General features: G+C 44.6%; 1 protein-coding gene across 4 annotated transcripts in view; it reads left to right on the top strand.

Annotated features, from left to right (window-relative positions):
* LOC125461119 (DENN domain-containing protein 5B-like) overlaps positions 1 to 19,857 on the top strand; it is a 266,830-nt gene that overhangs the window by 223,455 nt on the left and 23,518 nt on the right. For all 4 annotated transcript variants that reach the window (XM_059652281.1, XM_059652279.1, XM_059652280.1 and 1 more), the window contains 7 exons: positions 1,607 to 1,735; positions 5,339 to 5,460; positions 9,185 to 9,330; positions 10,524 to 10,642; positions 11,518 to 11,705; positions 13,194 to 13,276; positions 16,506 to 16,632. In XM_059652281.1, the coding sequence (XP_059508264.1) occupies positions 1,607 to 1,735; positions 5,339 to 5,460; positions 9,185 to 9,330; positions 10,524 to 10,642; positions 11,518 to 11,705; positions 13,194 to 13,276; positions 16,506 to 16,632 (914 nt within the window). The remainder of the gene's footprint in view (positions 1 to 1,606; positions 1,736 to 5,338; positions 5,461 to 9,184; positions 9,331 to 10,523; positions 10,643 to 11,517; positions 11,706 to 13,193; positions 13,277 to 16,505; positions 16,633 to 19,857) is intronic.

Here is a 19,857-nt window from a genome sequence, read left to right on the forward strand (position 1 = left end):
CCTCAGGTTATTCAGACTTCCCTCAGCGATCTCAATAGTGACTCATAAATCATTTTGCATTTTTTCTGGGTCTTCTGTATTGGAGTGTTACTAAAAAAAGAAGTTTGTGTCTTACTCATCAGACAGACACAAGAACACCAAACTTCAAAGCAAACAAAAGGTTTATACTGCACGAGAAACATGGTAATTGATTGGTTAACAGGTCAACACTAATTAGTTGAGGTACTGTCACAGACAATGAGCAGGGAACAGCTTTCCCTAAAGCTTTTGCTTAATTCCAAAAAAGGCAAATCAATAATGATTATTAGAGACTTGCCTTTGTGAATGAGCCAGGAAATTGTGTCCCCAACTCTTCATTTCTTAATGAAAAAAGCGAATGCTATTCCTTTTGCCTGCAGACCACTGGGCCCCGTGTGTAAACATATGTAGCTTCTAGCAAGTGCATAAGAGCCACATTGTGAGCCCAACTGGTAATTCTTTGAAAGGTTGTTGTTGTAATTCTTGGCACAGCCTGGATTGTTCAGAATGTGCTTTTGCACTCGTGCAATCCCATCAATCAGAGTTCCTCATGCAGAACAAATTGTTGTTTCCTTTGAAATTTGGCATTTTTGCTCTTGTCCTGATCAGTGCAAGACAGTAAGCTACAACAGCACCTCTCATTATTTTTCAGTAATATTCACGTTCTATACTAAATTGCTATCTTTTACATTTGCTTTTTGTTCTTGGGCTTAACAGGGCAGTGACTCAGGTGAAGCTACATTGCTCAGAATATATCCCTGGGGTATTTTGAGCTGTCAATTTTATTGCCCTTTCGTTTATTTTGCTGTCAGCTATGAGCTAATTTCTCTGCCTTTGAATTTTATACTGCAGGGTGACTGTAAGGTTGCCATCAGTGGCAGCCCTCCAATGTAAAGGCCTGTTTTTGTTTAGGGCTGTTGATTCAAATGGAGAATGCACATTAAACACTGACAACCCTCGTTAATAATTGATGCAACAGGCTGCCAATTTCACTCAAAGCAACTCACATCAGCATGTCATAAATAATTTGGCAAATCTCACCTTGACCATCTGTTAACAAAAGATTTGCACTTGCATAGCACCTTTCATACCCTCATTATGTCCCGTTGAGGTCCTTTTTGAAGCATATCCACTGCAGTAGGAAACCGAGCAGCCAATTTGCACACATCAAGTCCCACAAGTAACAATATGATAATGATTCAACAATCTATTCTAATGATGTTAGGTGAGGGTTATATGTTGTCCAAGATGCCCAGAGAAGTGTCCTGATTTTCCTTGAATAATATAAGAACAACACAATGTTGTGTCCCAGCTCAAAGTCAGACCTCCAGCAATGCACCGTTCCTTCATACTGCATTGAAGCGTCAGCCCAGATTCTGCACCCAATAGTCTTTGATGGGACCTGAACCCTCAGTCTTCTGACTCTGTAATGAGTCTATTACCAGGAGCTACAGCTCGCTGACTGATTGCTTCACTCTTTTCCCATCTCGTCCTGACCAATGAGGCAGGATGAAAGGAGAGATGATCAGATGGGACTAGGTGGACCATTTTTGTTTGAAAAGAAATTGAATGCTGTGTAATATTTCAGGCATGTCCAAAACATGAGTGAGATCAAGACGGATGTCGGCCGAGCCAGAGCATGGATAAGGCTGTCCCTTGAAAAGAAGGTTCTCTCTCAACATCTCAAGCAACTCATGTTCAATGAAGGTCTTATCAAGTAGGTTTAAGCAATCAAGTCTCTTTTTTTATCCGTTTATGGGATGTGTGCTTCTCTGGCAAGGCTCGCATTTATTGGTATCCCTGATGGCTCAGTGAATAGTTATGCGACCGCATTGCTGTTGTTCTGGAGTTATGCGTAGGCCAGAACGGGTAAGAATGGCAGATTTCCTTTCTTGGAGGACATTAGTGAACCAGATGGGTTTTTCCAACAATCAACATCACTAAACTGTCAATTCTTGATTTTTGTTGAATTCAAAATCAATATTCAGTACAATATTGTACTGAATATTGAATTTAGTTCCATCTGCCATGGTAGGATTCGAACCTAGGTCCTGAAAACATGACCTAGGTCTCTGGATTAACAGGCTAGTGATAATGCCACTAGGACCAAAAACGGAAGATGCTGGCAAAGTCCTGCAGCTCTGGCAGCATCTGTGAAGAGAAGTCAGAGTTAACATTTCAGTTCTGAGGAAGGGTTGCCGGACCCAAGATGTTTACACTGATTTTCTCTTTGCAGATGCTGCCAGACCTGCTGAGCCTTTCCAGCAATTTCTGTTTTTTTTCTGATTTCCAGTATCTGCAGTGCTTTCGGTTTTTAGTACAGCTAGGCCTTTGCCTCCCGCAAGTTTAAATAAACTCCTTCCCAGCTGAGGCTCCTAGTTTTTAATTGAATCCAAACTCCACCATCTGCCATGGTGGGATTTGAACCCCGGTCCCCAGATCATTACTGGGCCTCTGGATTAATAGTCTGATACCACTAGGCTATTACCTCCACTAAATTTTAGACTTAAGTCGAATATTAAAGTGTCCTCACTGTTGCAATGTAGCCAGTTGGTCTCTCTGCTAACTGTGATACTGACCAACAAAACCTGTTTTGGTGGTGATTACTGAAGGATAAATATTGGCTGTGACACTAGGGGACAAGCAACCTCCTCTTCTTCCAAATATTGCTGCAGTATCTTTTCTGACCCATCAAAGAGAGCCTCAACACAAAGGCCTGCAGAATTGGAGCATGCCCTCAGCACTGCACTGGTGTGCCAACCTGGATGATGCACTCAAATTCCCTGATGTGCAACCTAGAGCCACAATCTCTTACACTGGGAGTGCTACCAATGATCTCTGCATGATCTCTGAGATGGCCATTCTGCCTGCTAATCTTGTGCCAGCTCTCTGAAAAAGATAGCCACTTACTTCCAGTCCTGTACCCTTTCCTCCACTCTTTTACATTATTCATTTTAAAATGTTTTGTTCATGTCCCATTGGCAATCCCGTCTAATTGCTCCTCTGCATCTAGCCAGATATTCAATGGCTCACAAACTAGCGGTGTTTAAATAAAATTATCTCAAACCTTCACTCAAAACCACCTTATCTGCGAACTCTAACCTATTCATTTGCAGGCTATAATAACTAAAGTACAACTCTCCCTCAGTTTTCACATAGTCCTCTAATTTTCAGGCTAACATGACCCAGGGTGAATGGACATGCTTCAACTAATTGATTTCTAACAGATATTAATTTGCCCAATTGATCAAATCCCATAAATTTGATCACCAGGTCAGATCAGTAGATTGACTAAATGTACTTCCAATTTTTGAACTTTCTTAAGTTCTAATGAGGCAAAGTGCAATAAATTGAGAAACCTCAGCTTCTCCAACATGTGAATTTGAGCAGCTATGACTCTGAGACTGATAGATTGGTAGACCAGCTAAGAAGGATCAATACAAGTAACTCAGCCCTTTAATCTTACCCTTGATTTATGAGTGTTCTGGAACTGAGTGATTGACTGGTTGATTTTTAGCTCATGTTCCTTTCTGGGTGGTAGAGTGGTGTCTCACAGCACGAGGGATATGGGTTCGATTCCACCCTCAGGCTGTGTGGAGTTTGCACGTTCTCCATGTATCTGTGTCAGTTTCCTCTGGGTGCTCTGGCTTCCTCCCACAGTCCAACGATGTGCAGGCTAAGTGGATTGGCCATGGTCAATTATCCATAGTATACAGGGATGTGCTGACTAGGTGGATTAGCTATGGGAAATGCATGGTTAAGGGGATAAAGTGGGGGTCTGGGTCTGGGTGGGATGTTCTTTGATGGGTCGGTGCAGACTCGATTGGTCAAATGGCGTCTTTCCGCACTGTGGCGGCGCTATGATTCAAAATGTTGTAGTAACATATGACGCATTCTCGTGCTGTCATTCAAAGCAGCCTGCATCTGACCTTTTGCTGGTTGTTGAATGATTTTACCCTGAGCTGACTTGTGCTGTGCATAAGTGGCAGAACCCCTGTGTTAGACCAATTGATTAGATTAAACCCAATGACATAGAATTGAATGTCAGCAAAAGAATCATCTTGTTACTTTTAGTTTCTTTTGATATGAATGAAACTAAATTATATGTGTGTGTACGTACTAGTAAATATCCATCAGGGCCTGCAACTACTTACAAATTCAAGGCCAGTTCCCAGCATTATTTATTATGACCTAGATGGATAATGTCAAATGACAAGCAGCATAATTATTCATTCTGTGGTTATTGTGTTGTCAATGTTTCATGCCACATGCTGCTACATCAGTGCAAATGACAGTGCAGCACCAAGTACACCTCATCCTCACTGGGATGTAAATATATTTTTCTTGGAAGGTTGTCGTTCTTATCAATATTACACCAGGACAGAGGGATAATAGCTAAAATCTAGATCTATGTGTTGGCTGGAAACTAATTCCGATTTTTACATGTGTTCTTTGGTGCTCCAGTAACCTCACACCTCCTGTTACTGAACATTCCCTTCCTGAATCCCAATAAGCTCGTCAAAATCAAGTGTTAGCCTCTATCGCACACAGTACATCCTCTCACAACAGCGATATAAATACTGAGCAGCATGTTCACTGTTCTACACCATGTCATGCCATACTTTTAGAGGAGAACAAAGCAAGTTTCTGGATGATGAGGGAACAATCAGATGGAAGCATGAAGCATGTTTTCACTGTTTCTACCTGAGCCCACTTAATGGTCTTATTTCTAGTCCGGGGAAAGACCACTATCTGAGGTCTTCCTGCTGAAGGTAAATGGGAGTCCATTTATGGGGGTCATTCATATCAAAAGAAACTAAAAGTAACAAGATGATTCTTTTGCTGACATTCAATTTTATGAAATTGGGTTTAATCCAATCAGTTGGATCCTCCCGGTACCTCGATGCATGTAAATATAGCATTCTATCTGCAGTGGAGGTCTTTGGTGTTTTTGGGATAGGGTCAAACTCAAATGTTTGTTTACTTGATATGCTGCTGTACAGAACCAAACTGCATTTTTGACAATGTATATACGTAAAGAGATTTTTTTAAAAACGGATAAATATTTTTGAAATAAAACAAAAAAGGGCAGGCTGAACTCTGGAAATCCCTCACAAAACACCTCCACATCCCGGTGTCTCTCTCCTCTTTTAAAGGTTAGTTCTTTGATCAAGTTTTTTTGTTGTCTTATGTGATACGGTGTCACATTTTATCTGTGTGTTTTCTGACATTCTACTGTGTTGAAGGCAGGCTCCTGCCTCTTGTGTAGTTTTCAGAGCTTGACCAGCTGGCGTTCACTGTCTGTCTTTCCCACCAACAGGAAGTTGTACAAGCGTTATGCATTCCTGCGTTGTGAGGATGAGAAGGAACAATTCCTTTACCACCTCTTGTCGCTCAACGCCGTGGACTACTTCTGTTTTACCAGTGTGTTCACGACAATCAGTAAGTCGCAGCGGTGTCAAGCCATGAGAACTGCACTCGAATAGTTGCCAAAAATCTCCAGCGAAGGAGGGAGAGCTTTTTTTTCTTATTATCAACAAGTTGTAACCATCTGGAATGAATCCCTTGAAAGGGTAGTGGAAGCAGATTCAGTAATGGGGCAGCAGATAAGTAAGTAGCAATGGCAGAAGAGTGAGAAAAGAGCAGGGGCACTGGCACTGATTGGGTAGCTCAAAGGGCTGATATAGGTTCAGCAGGCTGAATGGCCTCCTCCTGAACTGTAAGAATCTGTGGAATCAAGCATCACCACATCGTCACTGGCTCTAACATATTCATGCTGCAGAAGGCAAAACTGTAACTCTCCTCACTTCCACTGGTTTTACTTTTCTCTGACAAACAGCAAGCATTTAAGGCCCAAAATTGGTCTTACTTCACCCTCAGTTTTAGTCTGCAGTGTACTAGGTCAATTACTCAGGTCAGTACATCAGGCATACTGCAAAATAAGCAGGTCATTTTTATCATTCCAATTTTCTCTGCACCTGCTGTCTCCTACTCCTCCTTTCCCAAGTCCTCGGATGTGTGAAACGCAGTCTTCCTCAATGTTGAACATTAACTAGCCATCAGTTAATCACTGCTACTCCCTACATCGATTTTCAGGTCTGCAAGAGTCCTTTATGTTGGAAACCTGATCTTCACTGGCTTTTCGAGAATGTTTTAAATCAGGAGAATGTATGATGGCCAACGATGCATTTGTAGAGAGTGTGCAGTCGCTGTCAAATTGTGCGGGTGTTAAGTGGTAGTGTATAGGACACTAGGAAGTAGGAATAGGCCATTTGGCCCCTCAGGCACTCTGTCCCAATCAATAAATCATGGCTGAGCATCTACCTCAATGCCATCTTCCCACACCGTCCTCTTGTCCCTTCATATCTTTACTATCTCAAAACCTATCAGTCACTGACTTGAATGTCTGAACCTCCATAGCTCTCTGGAGGAGAGAATTCCAAATCATCACCATCCTCTGAGTGAAGAAATTCCTCCTCATCTCAGTCCTAAATGGCCCACCTTTTATTCCTCGACCGTGCCCATTGTTTTTCAATCCACCTACATGGGGAAGCTTCCTTTCGATATCTACCCTGTTGAGCCCTACAAGTATGGTGTAAGCTACATCACCTTCCATTCTTCTAAACTGTAGACAATGTAGGCATGATCTCCTCAATCTCTCCCCACAGTACCTTCCCTCTCTCCCAGGAATGAAACAAGGGCAGTTATATAGTTAATGGTAGGGCCCTGGGTTGTGTTGTAGAATAGAGAGAGACCTAGAGGTTCAGATACATAATTCTTTGAAAGTTGCATCACAGGTAGACAGGGTGGCTAAGGTGTTCAGCACACTTGCTCTCATTGCTTGGACCTTTGAATATAGGAGTTGGGACGTCATGTTGAGGCTGTACAGGACGTTGGTGAGGCCTCCTATGGAGTACTGTGTGCAGTTCTGGTCGTCCAATTGTGGGGAGGATATTATTAAGCTGGAGAGAATTCAGAAAAGATTTACAGGATGTTGCCGAGAATAGAAGATTTGAGATAGAAAAATAGACTGAAAAAAACTGTGAGCTAACAAGGTATAGAGCTGAATGAACACAGCAGGCCAAGCAGCATCAGAGGAGCAGGAAGGCTGACGTTTCTGAAGAAGGGTCTAGGCCCGAAATGTCAGCCTTCCTGCTCCTCTGATGCTGCTTGGCTTGCTGTGTTCATCCAGCTCTACACCTTGTTACCTCAGATTCTCCAGCCCTGAAAAGACTCTGACTTTTTTCACTGGAATGTAGGAGGTTGAGGGGTGACCTTTCGAAGTTTATAAAATCATGAGGGGCATAGATGAGTTGCTTGACAAGCCTCATTTCCCCAGAGACTTCAAAACTATGGGGCGTATTTTTAAAGTGAGAAGAGAAAGATTTAAAAAGGACGAGGGGCAATTATTTTATAAAAAGTGGCTCATGTGTGAAATGAACTGCCGGGGGATGTGGTTGAATGACGGTACAGGTACAACGTTTATAAGACATTTGGATAAGTACATGAATAGGAAAGGTTCAAAGGGATATGGGCCAACAGCAAGCAGGTGGGGCTAGTTTAGTTTGGGAACATGGTTGGCATTGTTTTAAAAGTAACTACAAAGTTTAACTTTGAAGTAAATTTCGATCTGAAATAGACTGAATCATGGTTGTTAAGGGGAGACTTACTGATTGAGAAAGGAGTCCTCCTCCCCTGTTATGCAGTACCCATCAAACTCCAATGGCTATATACAGACTGCATTTCCAGTCGTAGACTGGTTTATTCAGAGTGAGACGGGCAGACGATTCTGGGCTTTTAAATGGGATAAACTCTGTCTACCACTATTAGAGGCCAGATCCCGGTTTGTGCTACAGGATCTTTTACATTCCCTTTAAAATGCCTCATCCCACCAATGACAGTTCTTGGCAGTGCAGCATGCCCTTAGCTCCACAATATATGCCTTGAGAATGAGCTGAAGACTCTGGAGGGGGGATTTGAACCCATAGCCTACTGGCTCAGTTGGTACTGGCTAAGAGTCCAAAGTGAGGCATGTCTTTCCCAACCTATCTCCAAATCTTCTTCCAGCTGATGGTCGTGATTCAAACTGGGTGCAATTACTCCCCCAAGTATGTTACACATCAAATACTTCAGTGTGTCTTTTCTCCATGTCTTGGCAAATCTGTGTTCCATGGGCTACTCTAATATGGGTTTGGGTTTATTCAGGAGATGGATTTTAATCTTACACTCTTTTCAAGTTTGGAGATCCATCTTCACATCCCTAACACTGCTGCAGGTGACAACAAATGTCACAGTAAAGAGTAGAGCACTGCAGATAGTCTGGATGTATACACTGCCCAATGCTTTTCCAAAACAAACCATCTTATCATAGAGTCATACAGTCACACAGCACGGAAACAGACCCTTGGGTTGCGGGTTCAAATGGCGAGTACATAATGTGTGAGATGCGAGGGATGAGAATTTTATGTTTGACTATTTGTGTAGAACACTCGCGGGCGACCTGAATGACACTTTTTTTAACATACTCTTCCACTATTAGTTTCTGTGGCCCCAGAAACAGTGGGAACCCTGGGAAAGGTATTTACTAGCACCACCATTCCGTTAATAGGATGGTATTGGTAATGGGAATACTGCCTGGCGATCTGTCTGGAAAGCAAAAGCCAATTTGCATTTATACAGCGCCTACCATGATGTCATGGTGCCCCAAAGTGCTTCACAGCCAATCAAATACTTTTGGAGTGAATTCACAATTGTTATGTAAGAAAAGCAGTAGCCAGTTGGTGTGCAGCAATGTGATGTTGAGCAGTATTTGTTGAGGAAGAAATACTGAGCAGAACATTGGAGGAGTTCTCATGTCCTTCTCTGAGCATCCATCAGAGACAAGATATGAGCCCCCTTAAATTCACATCTAACTTGAAAGATGGCACCACCAACGATGCAGCTCACCCTCAGTATTGCACTGCAGGCTAATCTTCCATTAAGGGTTCAAATCTCTGGATTGAGACTTAAACCCAAAATCATCTGGCTTTGAGGCTCAAGTGGGGACCGCAGGACTGATGTCAGCTCTGAGCTCAGCTTGTGAGGGATGGGTTACGTTCGGTTCAGTATGGTGGAATTTACTATTTGTTCCAGCGATTCCTGCCATGTCTCTTCTTGCCTCCCACAGTGATTCCGTACAGAGCTGTAATTATTCCCATCAAAAAGTTGAGTAACTCCATCACTACCTCCAATCCCTGGATCAGTGTGTCGGGAGAGCTCGGGGACACCGGGGTGATGCAGGTGCCCAAGAACGTTCTGGAAATGACCTTTGAGGTTGGTACAGGTCCTCCCTTACCTCCAGTTGTGCTTTTCTTGATCAACAGTTTGACTTGCAGACTGTTTTCTAAGATTTTGTCCTGGACTTTGATCCTCTTTATCTCTGCAACCTCCTCCTGTCCACAAACCTCGCCAAATTCTGTGCACCCCACCAGTTCTGACCTCGCACATTATCCCAATCTCCAGTTGGCAGTCAGTTACCCAGGCTAAGGCTGTGGAGATCCCTCTTGACATTTCTCCACTTTTCCATCTCTGCTCCTTCTTCCTAGGACCTCGTTAAGACGGTAAGATTTCGGAGCAGAGGTAGGCCATTCAGCCTGTTGAATCGGCTCCTCCATTCAACAAAACCATGGCTGCTCTGATATTCTTCAACTCCACTTTCCTGAATTTATCGCTCGATTCCTTCACTGATTTAAAAATCTATGTCAGCCTTGAATATTTTTAGTCAACTCAAAACCCTTGACAGATCTCTGTGGGAAAGAATTGCACAGGCTGACTGACCCAAAATGCTGTCGTGCCTGTTTCTCGAACCAAGTCACTTGTCCTGATTGAAATAACCCCACACAGGCTGGTATCCTGTCGCCGAGTCACCCGTTATTTACACATGGAGAGTCCTTGACTGTAGTACTGCCTCATGTAGAGTCAGGTACTACGGTGTCAGTATCTTTGACACTTGCCAAGACCGAACTAACAGCCCCATTCAGGGAGCTCATATCACATAAGGTCTAGCTGGCTGGCCTCGTTACAATCACGACACTAATATGTGTCCAATTATGTTTGATAATGCACTGGGGATACTGGATAGGTTCTACATCAATGTCAGTTGTTGTTACGTTGCAATATATCCTCAACGACCTCCCTTCCTAACTGACTGTGCTTTACTATCTGAAGTCAGGTGCTGTCTGATATGGATTACCTCTGGCAATGTCAGGTCACCATGCGCTTTGCCCTCTATTAGACATATTGAGAGGGCCTTCAACCTAGAGACCCGAGCCTCTCGCCTTGAATTGCTTTAGCTGGCTTCTACTGAGATTCGGGTCCTCGAGGGACAGTGCCCTGCAGAAAATCATCTGAGCGGCTGTTCCGATCCAAGTCCTGAGCAGACGGAGACTGCCCTCGGAAAGAGGACTTTAGAGTTGTTGTTGGGCTTGTGAGCGGAAAATAACCGTCTCCTCTTTCCCATCCCCCAGTGCCAGAATCTGGGCAAACTGACCACGGTTCGGATTGGACATGATAACTCGGGTCTGCTGGCCAAGTGGTTAGTGGATTGTGTGATGGTCAGGAATGAGATCACAGGTCATACCTACAGGTAAGGACGCAACATAGACACTTTTAATACATATGTGTAGAAAGGGGAGATATACACAGACATAAACTCAGTTATTTCTACATGTACACATCTGTTTATATATAAAAAAATCTGCCTTTACTGGTCAGTGCATTCACTATAGGAGTTGGGAGGTTCATGTTGAGGCTGAAGAGGATATTGGTTCAGAAACTTTTGGAATACTGCAGTCAGTTCTGGTCACCCTGCTGTAGGAAGGACAATGTCAAACTTGAAAGGGTTCAGCAAAGATTTACAAAGACTTTGCCAGGACTGGAGGGTGTGAGCTACAGGGAGAGGCTGAATAGGCTGGGGCTATTTTCCCTGGAGCGTCAGAAGCTGAGGGGTGACCTTATAGAGGTTTGTAAAATCATGAGGGGCATGGACAGGGTGAGTAGCCAAAGGTCTTTTCCCCAGGGTGGGGGAGTCCAACGCTAGAGGGCGTAGGTTTAAGCTGAGAGGGGAAAGAATTAAAAGGGACCTAAGGGGCAGCATTTTCATGCAGAGGATGGTGTGTGGACAGAATGAGCTGCCAGAGGAGGTGATAGGTGCTGGTATAGTTACAACATCAAAAACTATGGGTAAATGAATAGGAAGGGTTTCGAGGGATATGGGCCAAATACTGGCAAATGGGTGTAGATTAATTCAATCTGTGTCCATGCTGGATGTCTGTGTGACTCTTTGGTGGTTAGGAAGCACACAGATGGGTGCAGCCTTTGTTACACAATGAGTCAATAATAGAACAACGACACAAGAACATCTTTTCTAAACGGCGATATTTAATTGCCCTGTGCCCAGTAGGAAGGAATGGTTTGAAGGCAGCGTTGCTTTGTCTGATGGTCTGTGTTACTTTGCATCAGGTTCCCCTGTGGACGGTGGCTTGGGAAAGGAGTAGACGATGGCAGCCTGGAGCGGATCCTGGTCGGCGAACTCATCACCGCGGTGGTGGAGGAAGACCTGAGCAAGCAGTGTCGCACGCCACCTCAACTCCGATCGCCGACTGTCGCCCGCCGACTGAGCATCACGTCCCTCGGGGGGAAGACATCCAGTGAGTGACCTCCCACCGTGTGATTCAACTCGGTGACCTAACTGTCCCGTGGGCCGCAAGGGAACCTCGCAACATCAGGCCAAGTGCAGCTGCAGCCCAGAGCCGTACCACATTAAAATGGAGATGCCGTTAGTTCATTCGGACTCTTCTTTAGGACAGGCCTCCCATTGCCGTTCGCTACAGGGTGCTGCTCTGAGGCTAAGGCTGACCCACATTGTTGGGAGCAAAGCAGAAGAAGTCTCATTCTGCATCTAACTGTGCTGTCAAGACCATCCCTGAAAGTGTTCGACCTGCAGTGCCCGAATGGGAAAATGTTTCATTCTCAGCATTAACATCCCACAACTTAACAAACACCAAAGATGTTGCTCCATTTTCTTCAAAAGATGGTGACTAATGCATAACACGGCCCTTCAGTAACCTATGCGGTGCCCCTCTAGCTGACTTTGGTCATCCTGTAGGAATGAGCTTATGGTAGTGTTCCCGTTTCTTAATCAGAATCAGAAGGTGCAGGGTTCAAACCCTGCATCTGACAATCGTGCCAAGTGCAAAATGGAGCCCCAGCTCTGAACTCCAGTGGGATATTCCTGTCTGGGAGATCTGACTGGTTTCAGACAGACACCAACACACATTCTCTCACACACAAAAACAAACGTACACATTCGCACATTCTCTCACACTCACGTTCTGTCACATGCGCACACACAAACACAGTGTCTCACACGCACCCTCACTCGCATGTACATTCTCTCTCAGTCACATTCTCTCGCAAACACATTCTCTCTCAGTTGCACTCCCCCACACGCACTCTCTCCTGCACACACATTATATCTAGAGTGCCAGAACACAATGAGTCAGAAATCATGCTTCAGCTGCACAAAGCCCTAGTTAGGCCACACCTGGAGCAATTTTGGGCACCTTTGCAGAGGAAGGAGGTATGGATGTTGGAGGGAGTGAATTCCAAATGCATCCAAAATGATATGTGAACTCAAACGGAAGATTAAACAGGCTAGGGCTATACTCCATGGAATTTAGATGGCTATCGTACAACTTACTGCCAGTTTTCAAAGTATCAAGGAGAACTCATTGGATAGATAGAGAGAAATTGTTTTTTTTCTTGCTGCCTGAAGGACTGTGGGAAAAAAGCCTAAAAGTTCGTGCCAGACTTTTCAGGAGTGAAGGTATAAAACATTTATACTCACAAAGGGTGGTAAATGTTGAGTAATCTCATCTGAAAACATCAATCAATACACAATCGACTGTGAATTGTAACTGATAAATGTTAGTTAATCAACTTTACTAAGGGATGTGAGCAAATGCGTGTAAATGGAATTAAGTCACAGACCATGCAGGAATCTTGGTTTGGAGGGATTGAATGGGCCTCCATCCTGTTGATATGTTGCTATCATTCACTGGTGAACGATTTGCATCATGCTCTCCATGGGAACCTGTCAGCCCAGTTGATCCTTTTCTTCAATTTTTCCCTGACAGAACCCAATGCTGGCCAAATCCAGGAAGGAATCGGGGAATCAATAAATAATATTGTGAAGCATTTTCATAAACCAGAAAAAGAGGTAAGGTTTCAAAAACATTATACATTGGAGCCTCGGTGAGGATGTCAGTGAGCATGAGTTCATTGTTTTTCTTCTTTTTTTGCCTAGTGTGACTTTTGTTAGCTGTGGCTCCATTAGTCTACTTGTTGGAAGGCCGTTGGTTCAAATCCCAGTCTAGAGACACGAGCATTTCAGTTCAGGCCTGAAGGAATGTTGCATTGTCTGACATGCCAAACTTTTCAGTAACATATAAAACTGAAGCCCCATCTGGTTTGTTAGCCGGATGTCAAAGATCCCACTTCATTATCTGAAGAGAAGCACAGACGTTTTTCGAGTGACCTGATCCAAATTTTATCATTCATCAACTAACGCTTAAATTGGACAATCTTGGATCATTGATTTCCCTGCTGTGTGTGAGAGCTTGCTGTGCACCAATTGACTCCCAATTTTTCGACATTGTGGAATTTCCCCAATGGGTCGAAGCCACTTTCATTTCTAGAGATCAGGAAAGGAGATATGTGTAATTGTGAACTCTTTCTTCTCTCAAAGTGGCTGACTCTTGCCATTTGTGGTCCTTGAGTATCAGCATACCTCTGTCAACTTGCAAAAATTACCTCCCTTCTACTCAAAGCCTGTCCACAATCTACAAGCCACAAGTCAGGAGTGTGATGGAATACACCCCACTTGCCTTTGATCATTGTCGATTGTTATATAAATCTATCTGGTTCCTTGCTATCTTTTTAGAGAAGGAAATCTGCCACTGTTACTCAGTCTGGCTGGCCTGTAACTCCAGACCAACCGCAACATGGCTGACTCTGAACACAGCTGTGAAATGGCCAATAAAGCTACTCCCTTCAAAGCTGATTAAGGATTGACAAGAAATCATAGATCATAGAATCATTGAATCCCTACCATGTGGAAACAGGCCCTTCAGCCCAACAAGTCCACACCGACCCTCAGAGCGACCCACCCAGACTCATCCCCCTATAACCCACCTAAGCTTCACATCCCTGAACACTACAGGCAATTTAGCATGGCCAATCCACGAAATGTTGGCCTTGTTAGCAATGCCCACTTCCCCCCGTTTGTATAGTAGAAAAACCTTACGGAATTCCGAAAGTGGAAGCAGCCCGTTCCACCAACCCTCTGAAGAGCATCCAACCCAGACCCACCCTATCCCTATAATTCCCAAGATGAATCCACCTAACCTGCACACCCCTGGACAATTTAGCATGGCTAATCGACCTAACCTGCACAATCTCTGGACTGTGGGAAGAAACCGAGGCATCCGGAGGGAACCCACACAGACACAGGGAGAATGTGCAAACTCCACACAGACAGTAGCCCAAGGGTGGCATCAAACCTAGGTCCCTGGTAGTGTGAGGCAGCAGAGCTAACCACTGTGCCACCGTGCTGCCTATATCTTTATCAGATTTATTTCGCTCCATCTGAGGCAGGTGGAGGTCAGTCTAACAGTGGGGTCAGTCTAATTGTGCAACCCAGCTCCTGTCTTGGATAGGATTAGCCAACTTGGACTGAATCAAGAATTAACCCAGACTTTGGTGGTCTGTAAGGATCAAGATTGTGTATATATACTCTCCTTACCCACAAGCTAACCTGACCTGAAGAATATGGAGTAGGGAGCAAGAGGTAACTTCAGGGGATCCTGGAATAGTCAAACCTGGAGCTGATGCAGGCTTGGAATAGATTCCTGAGCACTTGAGATGATCAATATTATGGAAGATAAAGGAAGCATTAGCTTGTAGATGTGGGTTTGTTGGTCTGTGTGGGGTGTTGGATGAAGCACCAGTCTTGTGGAATTGTAAAGCTGACCTGGTAAAATGTTCCGTTCCCATCAGCAGGAAGTGAAGGTTAACATTTGTATCGGCGTTTCTTAGTGTTACTTAATCTCCCATTCTGCGTAGCCTCAGTGCCTGAGAATATTGTGGCACAGATACCAATGGAGCTACAGTGACACCTGATGGTAGCTGCTGGGAATTGTTTATATGGGGAGTTCTCATTAAATCCAGTCACACTGGCATTTAACCTTCAAGTATTGAGACAAAAGAATTGTCATAGCGACAGGCAAAAGTGAAGCATGGGGTCAGAAAATGCATAGAAGCACATAAGTCTTGGAATCCCTGCAGTGTGGGGGAAGGCCATTCAGCCCATCCAATCCACACTGTCCCTCCAAAGAACATCCCACTCAGACCCAACCTATCCCTGTATCCCTGTAACACTGCACTCCAATGGCTAATCCACCTCACCTGCATATCCCTGGACACTAACTTATCCCATGTGTGGGTCATGTGGACAGCTTGACTTTAATCTCCATGTGAAGGTGAAGTCGCTGTATTCCTCCCGATATTCCAGACTTTGCACTTGGCGAGTTGCAATTAAACTGACCTCAAAACACTCTGAATGTAACATACTACAGATGCACAGAAGCCTACTTGCCATATATTTGCCAGTGGCCCAGTTTGGCCAGTCCCTTGTTCCTTCAAAGGTACAATGGTCATCAAAGGATTCAGGATATATCAGCATTGCCTCCCTGCAGGAGCAGCTCAGCCAGTCCCGCTCACCCACCTTTATCCCCAGGACCCTGCGGATGTATTTCTCCTGAGGTTCCTATCCCAAACCCTTTGGAAAGCTGGGATTTTTGGGCAGCATGTTGCCAATCCTTGCTGTGAAGAAAGGACACATTTCCTCAGGTTGCTGTTGGTCTCTTTTTAAACTTGCAATGCCAATGGGCAATGTCTGGCAATTACTGGGCATGGTTTTCAGCTGTTTCATTTCCACTTGTTTTGCTTTGACTGAAAACATAAACTCTGACAGGCCAAATTTAGCACCGCTGTGTTGTTGGTCTCTGGTGGTGTGGTCTTTCTGGTGACAAGCAGTCTACGCTGTAACTCTGCTCAGGGAACTGTGACTCCTTAGATCCCATATACCCTTCTAGTGAGGGGCAGGTGTTAATCACAATGGTCACTGCATTATGGCTACAATAGATAATACTAATCTCTGAATTTGGGCGCTCTCTGCTCCTTTGTGGTTCAGTCCCCCTGGAAAAGGGTCACCCTGTAGGCACAGATGCCCACTCAGAAAATTCATCCCGATGCAGCCTTCGAACTTTTCCCTGAACAAATTCTACTGCTTAGAGATATGAGCCCGCAGCAAGGTATAAACCTCATTATCGCTAGAGGTTTCCACAAGCCCTGTGTTCAAAAACTCCCAACCGGTTGTGTTTCCACAGAGAGGCAGTCTGACCATTCTGCTGTGTGGGGAGTTTGGCCTCGTCTCTGCCCTGGAGCAAGTCTTTCACCATGGGTTCAAGTCTGCTCGACTCTTCCAGAAAAACGTCTTCATCTGGGACTTCATAGGTGAGTGCCAGAGGTCTAGAGTTGTCATCTTTTGTTGGGCAGTGCGAGGGATTGACAGTTCCGTCACACAGAGCTGAGCCTTCCTCCATCCCCAGTGTGATAACAGCAAAGGATGATGATATTAGGGACAGCATAAAAGGCCTCACAGTTATCAGGCTGGTGTTGGCTGATTAATAATTGCGCAATGAAGGCCATTTGTTTCAGTTGATGGTCACAGAGTCATACAGCACGGAAACAGGCCCTTCAGTCGAACCAATCCATGCCAATCATAATCCCAAACTAAACTAGTCCCACCTGCCTGCTCTTGGCACATATACCTCCAAACCTCCCTTATTTATATACTTATCCTAAAGTCTTTTAAATGTTGTAACTGAACCCACATTGACTGCTTCTTTTGGAAGTTCATTCCACATGGGAATCACTTATCTGTGTAAAAATAAGTGCCCCTCGTGTGTTTTTAAAATCTTTGTCCTCTCACCTTAAAAATATACCTCGTTTTGAAATTCCCCGCCCTATCAGTGTCCCTCATGATTTTACAAACCTCTATAGGGTCACCCCTCAACCTTCAACACTCCAGTGAAAAAAAGTCCCAACCTGTCCTTAGAAACTCCTTAGAAACTCAAAGCCTCCATTCCCAGCAACATCCAGCTTAATAATATCCTTCCTACAACAGGGACACCAAAACTCACCACAGCACTTCAGAAGAGCCTCACCAACGTCCTGTTCAACCTCACCCTAATGTCCCAACTCCTATACTCAAAGGTTTTTGCTGAACAAAGCATTGTGGCTGTTTCTTGACATGTGACAGTGGGGAGAACTTAATTGCAATTTTAAACCCTTTGTTTCATGATGGTTACCATTCTATTAGGGATTTACTTCAAATTTCCATCAATAGGATTGTACTCTGTATGGGAGAATGGAGAGTATTTAACTTGGAACCATGGTGGTTTTATTTTTGAGCAGAGCTTTCTCCGTGCAGTTTTATTTTTCTGTACTCTTGCTGCTCTTTTTGTACAGGTGCTGAGGTCAAATGCTACCTCTGCTGAGAACTGTAATCGGGAACAGCTTGACTCTGTGGAAAGGGCCTGGGTACATCTGCAGTATATTGCCATCTTGTGGAAACAGGGCAAATGACCTTGAAAGGCAATTGGATCACGTACCATTTGCACAGCAAACAAAGAACTGTTGGAAATCAGAAACAAAAAGCAGGAACTGCTTCCTGCAGGGACGGAGTTTAACCCTGAAAAGTGTGAGATGATTCATTCTGGAAGGACAAACTTAAAAGCAGAATACAGGGTTAACAGAAAGATTCTTGATAGTGTGGAGGAGCAGAGGTATCTTAGGGTTCATGTTCACAGGTCCCTGAAAGCTGCCACCCAGGTGGATTTTCTGAAGAAGGGTCTCGACCCAAAACATCAGCCTTCCTGCTCCTCTGATGCTGCTTGGCCTGCTGTGCTCATTGAGCTCTACACCGTGTCAACTCAGGTGGATAGAGTAGTTAAGAAGGCGTTCGGTGTGTTAGCTTTCATTGATAGAGGGATTGAGTTCAAGAGCCGTGAAGTTATGCTCCAGCTATACCAAAGCCTGGTTCAGTCACATCTGGAGCATTGTGTCTAGTTCTGGTCACCTCATTACAGGAAAGATGTGGAAACGTTGGAAAAGGTGGAGAGGAGATTTACCAGGATGTTGCCTGGAATGGAGGAAAGTTCTTACAAGGCTTTTCTCTTTAGAATGACGAAGGATGAGAGGTGACTTGATAGAGGTGTACCAAATGGTCAGTGGTATAGATAGAGCGGACAGCCAGAGGCTTTTTCCTAGGGTGGAGGTAGCTATTATGAGGGGGCACAGTTTTAAAGTGAGTGGAGGTAGATATAGCGGAGATGTCAGAGGTAGGTTCTTTACTCAGAGAGTGGTCAGGGCGCGGAATTCATTGCTGAGGAGGGCAGTGGAGTCAACCTCATTAGGGGCATTTAAGCGGGTGTTAGATAGGCACATGGATGATAGTATGAGGTAGGGGTGGTGGTTAGATAGACCGTAGAATTAGGGCCCACAAGTTTGGCACTACATCGTGGGCCAAAGGGCCTGTACTGTGCTGTACTGTTCTATGTTCTATGCTGGGAAAAACTCACCAGATCTGGCAGCATCTGTGGGGAAAGAGCAGAGTTAACATTTCAGGTCCACTGACCCTTCTTCAGAGGAGTTCTGAAATTGAGGCTGATGCAAAACAGGGACTACTCTCATTGAATACCTCCACTATGGAAGCAGGCCATTCGGCCCATCGAGTCTGCACTGACCCTCTGAAAGCATCCCACCACCATCACCCTATCCCTGTAACCCCATATTTCTCATGGCCAGTCCACCTAATCTGCACATCTCTGGACTGTGGAAGGAAACTAGAGCACCCAGAGGAAACTCACATACACACACAGGGAGAACATGCAAGCTCCAGGCAGACAGTGGAATCGAACCCGGGCTCTCAGCACTGTACAGCAGCAGGAGTAACTACTGAGACACCGTGCTGCCCCTGTCAGCTTGACTTTTTTTTTAGAAAATGGCTCAATGACAAAAAACATGGTGAATGAGCGTTTTTCAGACTGAAAGAGAGTAGGAGGTGCTGGGATTGCTGCTTTTTTGATGTGGGAAACATCTTGAATATTGGAGTATGGAGTAAAATTTCATAATTGGCTGAAGATTACAAGCTCAGTGGTGTGGCTGAGAGTGAGGAAGATGCCAGTCAACTGCACAGGCGAACAGGGTGGGCGGAGTAGTGACAGAAGGAATCAAGTACAGAGGGGTTTGAGGGCAGAGGCAGTCAATTTAGATTTAATGGCTAGGTTCTAAAGATCTGCAGAGATAGATGCATTCACACGCATCAGTCTTTGAAGGTGACAGGGAGCATTGAGACAGTATTTAGCAAACCCCGTAGAATCACGAGCTTCAAAAATAGAGGTAATGAACACAAAAGTAGGAACATTACTCTGAACCTGTAGAAACCTCTGTTAGATTACAATCTGGGGACTGTGTTCACTTCTGGTCACCACACTATAGGGAGGGTCCTTGGAAAGATGTGGAGGGAAGGTACCCGGGTGGTTGCAAGGATAGCCATCAGGTTAGGTTGATCAAACCGGGGGTTGTTCTCCCGAGGGGGTTGAGGGATATTTGTTAGAGATTTACAAGACTGTGACAGGTGTAGACAACGGAGATGACAGCTGATGGTACTAGGAT

The sequence above is a fragment of the Stegostoma tigrinum genome, chromosome 18 (genome assembly GCF_030684315.1).
Source record: "Stegostoma tigrinum isolate sSteTig4 chromosome 18, sSteTig4.hap1, whole genome shotgun sequence".
Lineage (NCBI taxonomy): Eukaryota > Metazoa > Chordata > Chondrichthyes > Orectolobiformes > Stegostomatidae > Stegostoma > Stegostoma tigrinum.